The 14722-nt window shown below is 34.2% G+C and overlaps 1 protein-coding gene across 1 annotated transcript; it reads left to right on the top strand.

The window, feature by feature from the left end:
• The first annotated feature begins 9396 nt into the window (after positions 1–9396).
• LOC107615741 (uncharacterized) lies at positions 9397–12264 on the top strand. Its single transcript, XM_088500353.1, has 5 exons — positions 9397–9467; positions 9616–9675; positions 9779–10459; positions 10564–10761; positions 10886–12264. The coding sequence occupies exons 2-5, from the start codon at positions 9645–9647 to the stop codon at positions 12262–12264; spliced, it is 2289 nt and encodes a 762-aa protein (XP_088356479.1). The 5' UTR covers positions 9397–9467; positions 9616–9644.
• Positions 12265–14722: the final 2458 nt, after the last annotated feature.

A 14722-nucleotide genomic window follows, 5' to 3' on the forward strand; every position in this document is an offset into this window, starting at 1 on the left:
GCCTGGACCTTCATCACTTATGTATTTTCAACGGTAGAGTTTCTACACTCCATAGATTAAGGTGTGGAGCTCTGCTGTTCCTCATGAATTAATGCAAAGTACTACTGTTTTTCTATTCAATTCAACTTATTCCGCTTCTAAGATATTCATTCGCACTTCAACATGAATGTGATGAACGTGACAATCATCATCATTCCCCCACGAACGCGTGCCTGACAACCACTTCCGTTCCACCTTAGATTGGATGATTATCTCTTGGATCTCTTAATCAGAATCTTCGTGGTATAAGCTAGATTGATGGTGGCATTCATGAGAATCTGAAAAGTCTAAACCTTGTCTGTGATATTCCGAGTAGGATTCAGGGATTGAATGACTGTGACGAACTTCAAACTCGCGAGTGCTGGGCGTAGTGACAGACGCAAAAGGAGGGTGAATCCTATTCCAGTATGACCGAGAACCTCAGATGATTAGCCGTGCTGTGACAGAGCATTTGGACCATTTTCACAAGAGGATAGGATGCAGCCATTGACTACGGTGATGCCTCCAGATGATTAGCCATGCAGTGACAGCGCATCGGACCATTTTCACAGAGAGGATGAAAAGTAGCCATTGACAATGGTGATGTTCTTACATAAAGCCAGCCATGGAAAGGAGTAGGACTGATTGGATGAAGACAGCAAGAAAGTAGAAGTTCAGAGGGACGAAAGCATCTCTATTCCTTTATCTGAAATTCTCACCAATGATATACATAAGTATTTCTATCGTTATTTTCTGTCTATTTATAATTTATTTTCGAAAACTTCATAATCAATTATTATCCGTCTGACTGAGATTTACAAGATGACCATAGCTTACTTCATACCAACAATCTCCGTGGGATCGACCCTTACTCACGTAAGGTTTTATTACTTGGACGACCCAGTGCATTTGCTGGTTAGTTGTATCGAAGTTGTGAATGAAAAACGATTTATTAAAACGTGCGTACAGAGTTTTTGGCGCCGTTGCCTGAGATCACAATTTCATGCACCAACACTTAATTGTTTACATTCTTCCTCTTCTTCCAGTTGGTTAACAGAAATGACTCCAAGGGGAAAGAGGAGAAGATTAGTGCTCTTGGATTTTAATTCCTTATAACAAGCTTTCTTTTATTGTTATCAGCTTGATTCTCCTTGCTTGTTAGGGTAGGGGTTGTATTGTTTCTCCATCCCCTATGCATCTTCCTCTTGGGACCTTCCTCCTTGGTGGGTGGTGACTGCAACTCCAAACTTAAGTTTGATGTATGGACAAACTGTATGAGTTATCACCAAGGGGGGAGGTTTCAGTATTGTACTCTACATGAAAGTACCTCCTTTGTCAAGGGGTAGTGGAGGTTTAAAGACCTCGATAATTATGTAATACTTCTGTAACCTCATCACCAATTCCCCTCTCTCAGCATCAGAGAGGTTTCTTTCAGTAGATAGAGACCAATGCTCCAAAACCTCAGCAAAAGGAATATTAATTTGTAGCTTCTTAGAGCCTTCCAAGGATTGTGCGTAGTGATTGTCCTTGGTCTCCTTTTGGGTCTTTTAAGGGTGTGGTACTTCAGGCTTTCTTCTCATGAAAGGGGCATGTAATAGTGTGCTTCCAGCCTCTTCTTGAGTCTTTTCTTCATCTAGTTCCTTAACAATATGTACCATTTTAGGCTCAGTCCCCTTGGTATTAAGGAGGGCCTTACAGTCTTCTCTTGGATTCACTTCTGTGTTTCTAGGAAGAGTGTTAGGGGGTCTCTAAAGTTTCTGAGGAAGGTTCCTCTGAATGACTACACTGCACTCCTTAGTAAGTACCATTGTCTCTACTTCCCTCAAATCCCTCTTGTTATTCAGTATTTCCTTCATGAACTTAGCATATGATGGCATTTGTTCAAGAGCCTCTGCAAAAAGGATTTTGATCTCTAGTTTCTTGAAAGCTTCTAAGAATTTGGCAAATTGCCTATCCTTTTCTGCTTTCTGGAGTCTTTGAGGGTATGGTAACTTGGCCTTGTACTCAAGGGCCATGAGTGGTGTAGGGTGAGTGTCTATAGTGCTTATAGAAAGGCTACCAGCTTGTTTAAGAGAGGTGTTCTCAGCACTTATACGTGTCTGGCCTCCCTTGGACTGGCGTTCAATGCCTAGGCTGCCCCTTTCTGGGTGTTGGATACCTGGGCTGCCCCCTTCTGGGAGTTCAGCGCTCTCATGAACGCCTTGAACTACAGCTTGTTCATATTCTGCCAGCTCTTCTCCCTGCCTTTTACTGTTCTGAGGCCGGGTGTTCTTAATTGAAGAGCTTGGCACTCTTCTCTTATCTATTCAGACAAGTGTTGTTTAGCCTGGTTCAACCGTGCTTTCATATTTCTTATGGAGGCTTTGGTCTCCTGCATGAAGCCTTGCTGGCTCTTTACAAGTTCTGCTATTGTAGGTGCCAGGTCAAGAGTACTCCGAGGCTATAGAGGCTGAGGAGGAGGGTTGATAACTGAACTTTGCAGGCTCAACACTTGTTGTGTGAGAAAGTTCAGCTGCTGGACTAAAGATTCATTTTGTTCATGGATAGCAAATTCAATTAGCACTCCGTTGTCCTCCCTTTTCATTGAGGTCTTCTCTGATGAGTATAGGTTTTGGTTGTTAGCCACCATCTCAATGAGTTCGTTGGCTGCCTCTAGAGTCTTCTTCATGTGTAAAGAGCCACTCGCGGAATTATCCAGGGATACATTGGCTCTTTCAAAGAGTCCGTCATAGAAGACATCCAGCTTGATCCACTCTGTGAACATTTCAATGGAACATTTTCTGAGCGTCAACTTATACCTTTTCCAGGCGTCATAAAGAGACTCATTATCCTCTTGTTTGAAGCTTTGAATGTCCAGTCTTAGTTGGGTTAACTTCTTTGGGGGAAAGTACTTGTTCAGAAATTTGCTAACTACCTGACTCCAGGTATTCAAGCTTCCCTTGGGTTGGACATCCAACCAATTCTTTGCTTGATCTCTCAAAGCAAATGGGAAAAGCATCATCCTATAGACTTCAGGATCCACTCCCTTGGTCTTTACAGTATCACAGATCTGCAGAAAGTCAGAGAGGAATCTAGTAGGGTCTTCTTGAGGAAGTCCGTGAAACTGGCAAGTTTGTTGCACCAAGATGATCAACTGTGGGTTGAGCTCAAAAGGAGCTACTCCAATAGGAGTTATACTAATGATCCTTCCATAGAAGTCAGGAGTGGGAGCTGTATAAGATCCCAAGGTTCTTCTGGGTTGTGCATCCTCATTTGGATCTATATTGATTTTTGGTATTCCTGCATAAGCAAGAGACAAAGAAAAGTGGGAGTCTCTATGTCAAAGTATAGAGAACACCCATTGAGATACCCAAGAAGAAAGAACAAGAATTAAAAATTCTCCTTTTTTTTCGAAAATAAAAATAGAAAGAAAAAAATAATTATGAAATTCGAAAAATTTTAAAAAAATTTAGAAAGAGATGTGTGTAAAAATTTTTGAAATTCAAAAAGAAAGAGAAAAGAAAAATTAAAGAAATACCAAATTAAAAATTAAAACAAGATAAAGCAAACAATTAATTAAAAAGATTTGAAAATAAGATAAAAGATTTTATTTTGAAAATTTTTGAAATTTAAAAAAGAAAGAGTTAATCAAAGATTTTCCAAATTGAAATTTGAAAAGGAAAATCAAACAATATAAGATAAGATTTAAAATTAAAATAGCAAATTTGATTTTTTTTTTTTTTTTTTTGTAAAAAGTTTTGAAATTAAAAGAGGAAAGAAAAAGGAGAATAAAAGAGATACCAATTTTAAAATTAGAATAAGATAAAACAAGTAACTAACTAACTAACAAGATTTGAAAATAAAATAAAAGATTTGATTTTGAAATTTTGAAAATTTAAAAAGGGGAAGTCAAAAGAAGATCTTTAAAATTGGAAAGAAAAAGTCAAACAAGGAAAGATAAGATTTGAAAAGATTTTGAATTTAAATTTTGAAATTTGAATTTTAAATTTTGAATTTTGAATTTTAAAATTTTGAATTCTAAAAATTGAATTTGAATTAAGATAAGATAAAAATCTGAAATTTGAAGAAAAGGAAAAAGATAAGATAAAGATCTAAGATACTAAAAGATAACTATCAAGACACCAAACTTAAATTTTGAAATTAAATCAAAATAAGATAAAAAGAAATTTTTTGACTGATTAATGCTCTTGTGTTCTCATTCCTCTCTTTCGTTCGTAATGCTCTAATCTCCAATTCTAGTAGTTTACTTCCGGCTGAATCAATGTGAATAGGTCAATTTCTATCTTCCTTTCTGTTGTGTTTATAGGTTATTCAACGACTGCATTGCCTCAGTAACTTTCCTGTAAGGAATATGAATATCATCCCTGGGAGAAGGGCCTCAAGGCTCCAACTATTGGTTGTTTAAAGTTACGGTTGTTCGATGTTCAAGTTTCTCTTGGCTTTGGGAATAGATTAACCAGGTGTTGGATGAGAAGCAGCCTAGCCCAATCTTGACTGAGTTTGAGTTGCAATAAGCTTGAAAATGTAAATTCGTGTTAGCCCAGAAGAGAAGAAATTGACCTGGACTAATTTTGAAATATCTGATCAATCAAATTGCAGCTGGAAATACAATAAGCGAATCTACTACAATGGAAAGACTAAGGAAATCCTAACTTCTCATCTTTGTCATACTCTTCCAACGGTAGGTGGAGGACTCTAAATTTGAAATTTTGAAATTGGAATTTTTAAAATTTGAATTCAAAACAAGATAAGATAAGATTTTTAAAATTCAAATAAAGATAAAAGATAAGATAAAGATTTGAAAAAGATTAATAAGATAAACAAGAAAAATTTTAAATTTTGAAAAGATAAGCAAAAAGATAACTAATTAGGACACCAAACTTAAAATTTTTGAAACCAAAAGATAAGATTTTTGAAAATTGAAAGAAAAAAATACAAAAAGACACCAAACTTAAAATTTTGAAATCAAACAGAGAAAAACATCAAGAACAATTCGAACACAAGGAAGAAAAACAAGAATAATTTTCAAAGGACTCAAGAAAAGAAAAACCAAAAAGATACCAAACTTAAATATTGACACAAGACTTAAACAAAAGAAAAAGTTTTTGAAAAATATTTGAAAAAGAAACCAAGAAAATTCAAAACTTTTAACAAGAAACAAGAACAAAAGACTCAAACAAAAAGAAAAACAGTAAAAAGTACCTGATCTAAGGAAAAAGACAACCGTTAGTTTGTCAATCTCGAACAATCCCCGACAACGGCGCCAAAAACTTGGTGCGCGAAATTTAAAACTCCGCACAACTTAGCCGGCACAACTTAATAGCTCAGGTGAGTGAGGGTTGATCCCACGAGGATTGTTGAATTGAGCAAGTAATAGTTATCCTGCACTTCTTAGTCAGGCAAATAGAAAATTGATTGATTGTTGTTTGAACGCGCATAAGATAAATAAGAAAGCAATAAAGAAATAGCAAAGAAACAATAGTGAGAAATCACTTAAGGTTTTGGAGATGCCTTATCTTTCCGGATTAACTTTTTTTACTGTCTATTCCAATAATAGATGATTCATTCCATGGCAAGCTGTAAGTGATTAACGCCACGCCAATGGTCATTAATCTCTTCTGATTCACATCAACCGCCACGCCAATGGTCAATCGATCTGAACGAGGATGAAGCTCTAGCAATTCAATCTCTAATGATCCTACTCAAAATGTCACAGACAAGGTCAGATCTTCCATAGCGGAGAACGAAGCTTTATGATTCTAGCTTATACCACAAAGGCCCTAATCACCCTAGAACTCGGTTGAACATAGGTTTCCATGTCCCCAACGAGATTGTGAATTATCCGTCTAAAAGATGTCACCTCAAGCTTGTAGTTCAATGATATCCCTCCCGAGACTTGCAAGAACTCATGTAGAAAAAGGGGTCATACTCCGGTCCACCCCAGATTCGTAAAGATGAAGAACGAGAATGCATCTTAGAATAGAACCAAACATATATTGAAATAGAAACAGTAATATTATTAATCCATGAGAATCAGCAAAGCTCCTAATCTTAACCTAGGAGGTTTAGTTGCTCATGATTTACAGAAAATAAAATATGAAACATGTAGAGAGGCAAGAGTTTTTAACAAGGGTGAACTCTTGTCTATATATACTAATCTAATGACTAAGGATTACAATAGTAAGATAAACTAGACTCCTGGGGCGAAAATCCACTTCTTGGACCCACTTGGTGAGTGTTTGGGCTAAGTTTGGGGTGAATCCATGTGCTGGGACTCCTCTTGGGGCGTTGGACACCAGGCTTGCTCCCTTTTGGGCGTCCAAACGCCAGTTTGCTCCCTTTGGGGCGTCAAAATTCCAGGCAGGGGGTCAGATGGGCGTTCAACACCCGTTTTCGGCCTTCATTTCCAAAGATAAGTATGGACTATTATATATTTCTGAAAATAATAATAGTAGTAGTAGTAAAAAATTAAATAAAATTCTCAAATTACCCTTCTCTCCATCACTACTACCATCATCTCTCCCCTCCTCTCTCTCTCCCTCAATATTCTCAGTACCACCGCCTTGCACTCCTCCTCAACCGTCACTCTAACCCCTTCTCCACACACTCCGTCATCGGTGTCGGTCGTGACTCAACAACACCAACACCACTATCACCAGCATAATCATCTAACGCAAGCTCAGCCTCTGTCTATGCCGAAAAGAAACCCTATATCTAAGGATGCTGCAAGTAATGGGAGTGATTTGTTGGGATCTAAGGATGCTGCAGAATGTCACGGCGGTCGATATCGGTAGGTTGCTCTTCAGGGGCCTCGAGAACAATGGCGAGGACGAGAAGTTCAAATCATAGAAGTTCCCTTTCAACAGCTGCGAATTCGCCGCCGCCCTCGTTGTATTCTTCCTCTTCGCCGCCAGCCTTTTCTACATCTACCTCACCATGCCCGCCTCCGGCCGCATCAAGCTCCCACGCACCCTCTCCGATCTTCACCTCCTGAAGTAAATAAAGATCCATCTTTGCATTATTATGTTATCATCCTCGTAGATTTGTTTGAATCAAATTAGCACTAGATGAACGTAGCATAAGATTAGTTGAAAGATTAGTGATTTAGACAGGTGGGAGAAAGCCTCTTTTAAAAAAGAAAGTTTTGGAATTTGTTGTGTTGTTTTGAGTGTAAGGGTATGTTTGAATCTTTTTTGTGTAGTTTATTGTATTATTTCTTTGAATACAGAGAGAATCTTTTAGCATATGCGAGTAAACCGTCACTACAGTTAACCTCATCATCCTCACCGTCTTCCATCACCGTCAAACTTAACCATCTGGCTTTCGGAATTTAACATCCTAATGGAACCTATAGAGTGCATGAAGAGGCTTCTGCATTACGCATTTTTTGCTTCCACCATTCGAAAATTCGGATCGGGTTCTAGAGAATCGCATTCCGGGCTGCTCAACGTAGGTGTGGGTTGTTTCCTCTATGGACAACGACGATAAGATGTGGTTTCACACTAATAGCGACTCGAAGATTTCAAAGAAATTATGTTGCTGAATTTGAAGGATGAAACAATAGAGGAGGAAGCGACGGGGTTGGAGATTCGGAAGGAGAGGAAGGTGAGGGGGAAGCGGAACCTGCGGTTGAGATCAAGGTCGAAGAGGTGGAGGGAGGAGGAAGGGTGGCAATGGCGGTGGTGGTGATGGTAATGAAAGCAGTGATGGTGGTATTTGGGGAGGAAAGTGGTGGTAGAGTTTGGTATTGGAGTCGCTAAGAACATTTAGAGAGAGAGAGAGAGAGGAGAGATGATGGTAATAGTGGTGGAGAGAAGGATAATTTGAAAATTTTATTTAATTTTTTAGAGTTTGAATAATTTTACTTGCAGAAATCTATTTTTTATGAGTTTAAATGGTAATTTCTATCTTCTATGAATAAATATTTCAGCATTTTCAACTTTCATGAATAGAAATGATAGTTTACTCTTAATTATTACTTTCTAAGGGTATTTCCTAAATTTACTATCTTTGCTACAAAAAATTTCCAAAGAATCAAGTAATAAATAAAAAAGTTGCAAAAAAATTAGAATGTTGTATTAAACTTTGTAAGGCCAATTAATTTCTAAATCCAAACGATCATGACTGTTCATATGCTTTTAGGTCAGCGTGGGACAAATTATGTCATAAAATACCGAAAGCACAACAAATTGTAATCACTAATCTCTAATTGCAAACTATGATTAGGGTCATCACTCGGAACACTAAACTAAGCAAACTGGCCCAGACACTTGCAATCTGCTTCTATCATTTATACCTTAATTACAAAAAATAAATAAATAAAGAAAATGGCATTTGGGGCATTACCTATAATCCACCACCAACTTTACTTTATAAAAGAATTGAGAACGGGAAGAGTAGTAATATTTATCGAACAATGCTTTATCATTTTTAGATTTTGGTGTGATCTTAGTTCTAACTTCTAAGTTCTCTAAATCTTGTCGTCTAATTTTAGATTGAGTTAGATGTCAATAGTGATGGGTTAAGAGTATAAATATTCCGTGGCGTTCCGTATGGTCTAATTTAATTTTTGAAAAATCAAATGTTTTAAAATTGATTCTGGAAAATAAAACCATAAGTCACACTAGTGACTAGTCTATTTATCAGTTATATAATAATACATAGTCTAAATGATTTTGTGATCCGTCATTATTTAACTAATAAAATGACCAATATAATTTACTATTATATTTGTCAATGATTAATTTAAAGTGATCGATCTTTCGAAGATCAAATTGGCAAGAAGTGTGATCTTTCAACGACATTGCAACCATTAACCATAATATACACATCTTACTCTAGGTATACAAATAAATTATCTGTAGCAGACAAATGATGAAGCCTATTGGACTAAAAAAATAAACTTAAGCCCCATCAACAGACTCGTACCATTCTCTTTACAATGTATATGGCTATGTGAACCTTATTCTTGCTTAATTTTAATGAACTTGTCCCCAGTGCCTATCTGTCAAGTACATTGTTCAATGGTTCTTTTGTTGATGGTTGTCACTTTAAGACAGCCAAGAACAACACTCACACCTATTTCTCTTTGTGAAAAAAGGAATAACAAATGAAAAAGACATTTCATTGTTTTGAATATGTATTTCCCAAAAGCTTAACCATGAAAAGATTTGATTAGTAGTAGTGTGACCTTCCCTAGTTTCTCTTATGTGTCTGCAATAATTGTTTGAGAATTAGTTTAAGAAAATTTCAACAGACAGAAAGAACTTTATTTGGTCATATTTTGCTCTTAAATTATAAAGCACTTCTTTTTATGGTAGAAAAATGTTGATCATAAAGAGGTGATCATATGTGTTGTATCGTGACCAATTTTGATGATTTCTAAGCAGACAAAAAACACAGAAAATGAGGCTTGTGTGGCAAGCAATAACAGCTTAGTAGCAGTTTAAGTATGAACAACTTGGCAATCTCACAAAAATCAAGTGTTACATTTCACCATTCAGTGTTATATTCAAATATAAACACTTCTGATGTTGCAGGTTCTTAATTGATATTGATTGATTGTGTACTAGTCTCCTTATATTTCTTGTATTGCAGGCATTCGCAAACTGAGCATCGTCGAGGAAATGGGTAACAATAATACAACTGATATCAAAGGTATGTGGTTGAGTGCATACATCATTGGAATGTCGAAGAAAGCGTTGATGTAGTAGAGTTTATTATATTTCTTGCTTCACAAGAAACATTTTCATTGTTGCAGAAGAAGACAACGAGCGCGAAGCTGAGAAGAAAACTCATAATGACCTCAATCATCACGAAGATAGTGTGAAGGAAGAGAATGAAGTAAACCCAACATCCAAAAGGGAATATGCTGACTCTAAATCTGCAGAGGAATTTTATGTTCATTCAACAAGTGAACCTGCGAAAGATGAGCCACAAGAAGATAAGCTTACAGATGATTTAAAAGTAGAAATGCAAGCAGTTCCAACAGCTGAAGGCAAAGATGTTGAGGAGAAAGTTACATTGCCAAGCATGTCCAAGAATGATTCTTTCCAAGAAGGTACTAATGCAGGCAATGCGCATATGGAGAATCGAATGATTCCAACTTCTGAAAGTGAAGATTTTCGGGAGAAAAATGCACCTTCTGATCATACAGGAGGTGAAGGAGATACTAATGCAGGTGATGTGCATACACGAAATCAAAGGCATCCAACTGCAGAAGGCACAGACGTTCAAGAAATCGATACTATGTCGGCTTTAGATCATAGCAAAGCAAGTGATCCTAAAGAACATGTATCTCAGGGTCTAGATACTCATCATGCCAGTAACAAAGATGAAACTGAATTTGTTCTCTGTGACAGCCGAACCGATGTTCTTGCTAAAAGTACCATTGTGGATTCAGAGGATCAATTTGATTTGACAAACTCTAATGATAGTGCAGGTTCCCAATTTATTTCATAATGCTATATTTTTCAATTAACTAATAGCTACTTAGTGAAGAAGTGGCATTATAACATTTTTGTTCTTTGTAATTCTGTTTCATAGGGCAAGAAATACTTGAAGTTGGACCACCTGACAGAACTGAAAATGCTGAATCAATTGAAGAAGGTGGTGAAAAATGTGAAATTTTGTCAAGTTCTTCATTAGTAGATACTGAGGATTATGGAAATCAAACAGAATCAACTTTAAGGGAGGATCCGTTGTTAACAAATCTTGATCACCTTGAAGAAGATCCTAAACAAGGTTAGAAGAACATAATTAAATTCTAGTGTTAAACTTCAATCATAGATTTATACTTTCACATACAAAATGATGAAGAAAATTTAAGAGCTCTTAGTTAATTCCATTTTTGGTTGAATTCTTACAGAGGAAGAGGACACAAAAGTCTTAATATCGGCCATGGAGGACATGTTCAATGAAGCAGAACTTCAAGAATCACCAGTTGCGGATCAAGTCCTCCCTGAATCATCACTACCAAAAGGTGATTTTCTGGATACTAATCTTATTTGTCCTGAAGATAATGATGTTGTTATAGAAAGAGATACACAAACACAAGAAAACAATGTATCTTCTAACATTTCTGGAGACAATGATAGAGATGAAGTAAAGAATAGTTTGGGAGATTTATCTGGAATCAGATCCAATTCGCCAAGTGGCAACATAAGCAATGGTACTAATTTGTTGACCAAGGTAAATGGGGAACACTCGTCAATGCATGAATTTGAGGAAAATCACAAGTTGCTTCATGCAGAATCAACAACAGAAAATTCACATGAAAAGAGTCCTATAGGGCCTAATGGGGACTCCAATGGAGAAAGAAATGAAGAACCAACTTGTAATGGGCACCATTTTGATGACTGTGATGATAACAACCCCAACAAGAAGGATTCAGATGAAACCAGCAGTGTTTCAGAAGAACAAAATCATTATCTTGTGTTTCCTGAAGCTGAGTCTGAACTTCTTCCAGAGGCTTCACATGCTGCTGAAAAAGGCCTTGAGGTTTTAGAACAATGCAACTCTCAGTTGGTAACCACAGATCATGTTGAATCTTTTTCTCTGCATAATTCTAGTTCCTTGTTACATATCTATAGTTTCCAAGAGGGCACTGAGAACCACACCAAAAATCACAATGCCTCAAGCATGTCATCCTCGGATTGTGAAGACGCAACTTCAGTCAATGATAAGAATCGCAACTATGCTATAGAAGATCAAAATCATCACCTTGTTGTAGCTGAAGCTGAAGTCCTTCCACTTGTTTCACATGTAGAATCCTTTTCATTGCAGAATTCCAATTCCCTTTCACATGAGAAGCTGAATTCTTCAATTGATGATAAAGCATTTGACAATGAATGTGAAGATTGCACTGATCCATGTCCGAACAATTCTACACTTGAAACAAGGGAAAGTACATCAACAACAACAACTACTGTAGATAACTGTTCTTGTCAGATACAAAAATCACCAAGCTTCAATCTCAATCTTCAAATTGGAGAATCAGAGCAGAGTCCATTGCTCTATGAAGATAAGTGCAGTACAAGTGAGATGCCAGTGGAAGAAGAGAAAATAGTTACAATGGAAAGAAGCTACAGTGAGAAATCTAAGTACTCAGAACAAGGTAACATTGCTGGAACATGTGAAACAGTAGAGAAGGAAGTGACACCAACTATGCCAAAATCAAAGGAAAAGAGAAAGGCTGTGTCTTCATTCTTCATCAACTGCATGTGTTGTGCAACTGTTGCAAATTGAATTGAAGCCTTCTAAACTATATACTTATTTATTTTTCTTCTTTATTTGTGAGGCTGAGTTTTCTTTTCTTTTCTTTTCTTTTCTTTCATGTTGATTGCTCAATGTGAAGCTTTGATCTATATAGACAGATATTGGTTCTTCTGTGGTGTAAATTTTACTTCACATTGATTGTAAAGTTTGTTTTCAGAACACTGATTTTGGAATTTTGTGGAGTTTTTCGTATTGAGATAGAAGCAATTATATTATTAAGCGCTTCTAAATATTGATTTTGAAATATTAATTCACCAACAAAATGATCTCAATACATAGATGGAAATTGGTTTAATACTTTATTTTGATAAAATCGTTAGTCATCCAAATAAAAATAATTTTAATAGTAATATAATATTTTTAGAACTAAAATGATAATTTACTTATGAATAATATAAAATTGCATTGATTTGTTAAAAATTATTTTATAGTAAATAATATTTCAAAAGTTAAATTTATAATTTACTCTTAATATTTGAATACAAAAATTTTTAGGTGTTCCAAGAATAGATGAGAGTTCTTACTCTATTTCATTTATACTATTATACATCATAGCGTTACTATCTTTATTTTTAAAATTAAATTTTCAAAATTTACAAAACCCACTAACACTCTCTCTCTTTCTAATATTGCTGTGTCACAAAATAAATAAAAAATAAAGCAATAACTTTCATTTATTCTTTGAACAACTTTGGCCTGGCAAGCAACATTACAATTTTTCTTAGCCTTCTAAATTTTTATCCCATAATAACTGGAACAATAATAATGCAGAAATTATTTTTAATATGAACAATATTTGTGTTTTATATAGTTATATAATTATATTCTATCATAGAGTGTTATATCATAATGTAAAGCTGTAACATTATCTGAGCTAATACGCAAGTTACGTGATGCTTTAACTCGAATCAATTTTTACAAAAAAGAGAGACGCGTGATGAGCTCCCATCTACAGACAGGTCGCATGTTGCTTTCGATGGAAGCGGCTTTTGCAGCAAAGTAGAATGTGTGGCGAGCCACCGTCAACACGAAGGCTACGTGTTGCTACAGGTGGCGCAAAAATTCCTTCATTTTTCTAAAAAAATTGTACAATTTTTTAGAGATTCTCTTCGCTTTTTGACCAACACAATATATGCGTGTTGTCAGTATATTTGCATACAAAAAACATGCCTGCTCCGGGAACACGCGACGCAGCAGAAGTTGCTTTTAGAAATTCCCACTTGAGCTTTCCTCTTCACTCAAACAAGTTGAATCACATTGTGAAAAAAGTGAAAAGAATTCAGAGAGTTTAGAGAGTGAAGAGAATAATTCTCAGTGTTTTATTAAGATTATTTAGTGTATTTAGTGTGAGATTTATATAAAAAAATTATAAATTGTGTTTAGTAAAATTTGTATGTATAGGCTCGATAGTAGAATATATTCTCAACTATTCAGAACAATATAATTACATAAATTTATTATTTTTACTAATCTAAAACTTATTATTTGGTTAATATGATTTTTAGTTTAGTTATGTTGGTTAATATTATTATTAGTAATATTATTATAATTAATTATTTGATTAATTTTTTATGGATTTTATGTGATAATATTATTATGTATTTTTATTTTTTATTTTCTGTTATAATATTATTATTTTATTTTAATTGTAATTATTAAAATTAATAAGTGATATATTTATTAATAAATATATTTTTTAAATTTTCTATAATTGTTTTTTTATTTTCTGTTATAATAATATTGTTATTTTATATTTATTTTAATTACTAAAATTAATAAATAATATAAATATTATTAAAAAATTTTCAAATTTTATGTAATTTTTTTATTTTCTGTTATAATATTATTATTTTATTTTAATTTGTAATTATTAAAATTAATAAGTGATATAATTATTAATAAGTATATTTTTGAATTTTCTGTAATTATTTTTTATTTTTCTGTTATAATATTATTATTTTATATTTATTTTAATTATTAAAATTAATAAATAATATAAATATTAACAAAAAAATTAATAATTTTCTATTATTATTTTTATTTTTTTTATAATATTATAATTTTATTTTAATTTGTAATAATTAAAATTAATAAATAATATAAATATTAATTAAAATTCTTCAATTTTTAATTATCTTTTATTTTATTTTCTGTTATAATATTATTTTTTATTTTATTTTTTGTTATAATATTATTATTTTATTTTTAGTTCTATCAAAGAGTTTATAAGTGAGATTTTTTTGTGTCTTGGTAAGGTTGAGATGAGATTGGGTGGCTAATTGATTAGTACGATGAAAACGTAGATGAGTAAGAGGATGAATTATATTTATTTGTATAAGTTCTTATTATTTATTTTTCAAAACATATATTATATAATTATTATATTAAAATATTCTTGTTATTAATTATGACATGAATAAAATAATCA

The sequence above is a fragment of the Arachis ipaensis genome, chromosome B9, assembly GCF_059453495.1.
Source record: "Arachis ipaensis isolate K30076 ecotype BB chromosome B9, ASM5945349v1, whole genome shotgun sequence".
NCBI classification, from domain to species: domain Eukaryota; kingdom Viridiplantae; phylum Streptophyta; class Magnoliopsida; order Fabales; family Fabaceae; genus Arachis; species Arachis ipaensis.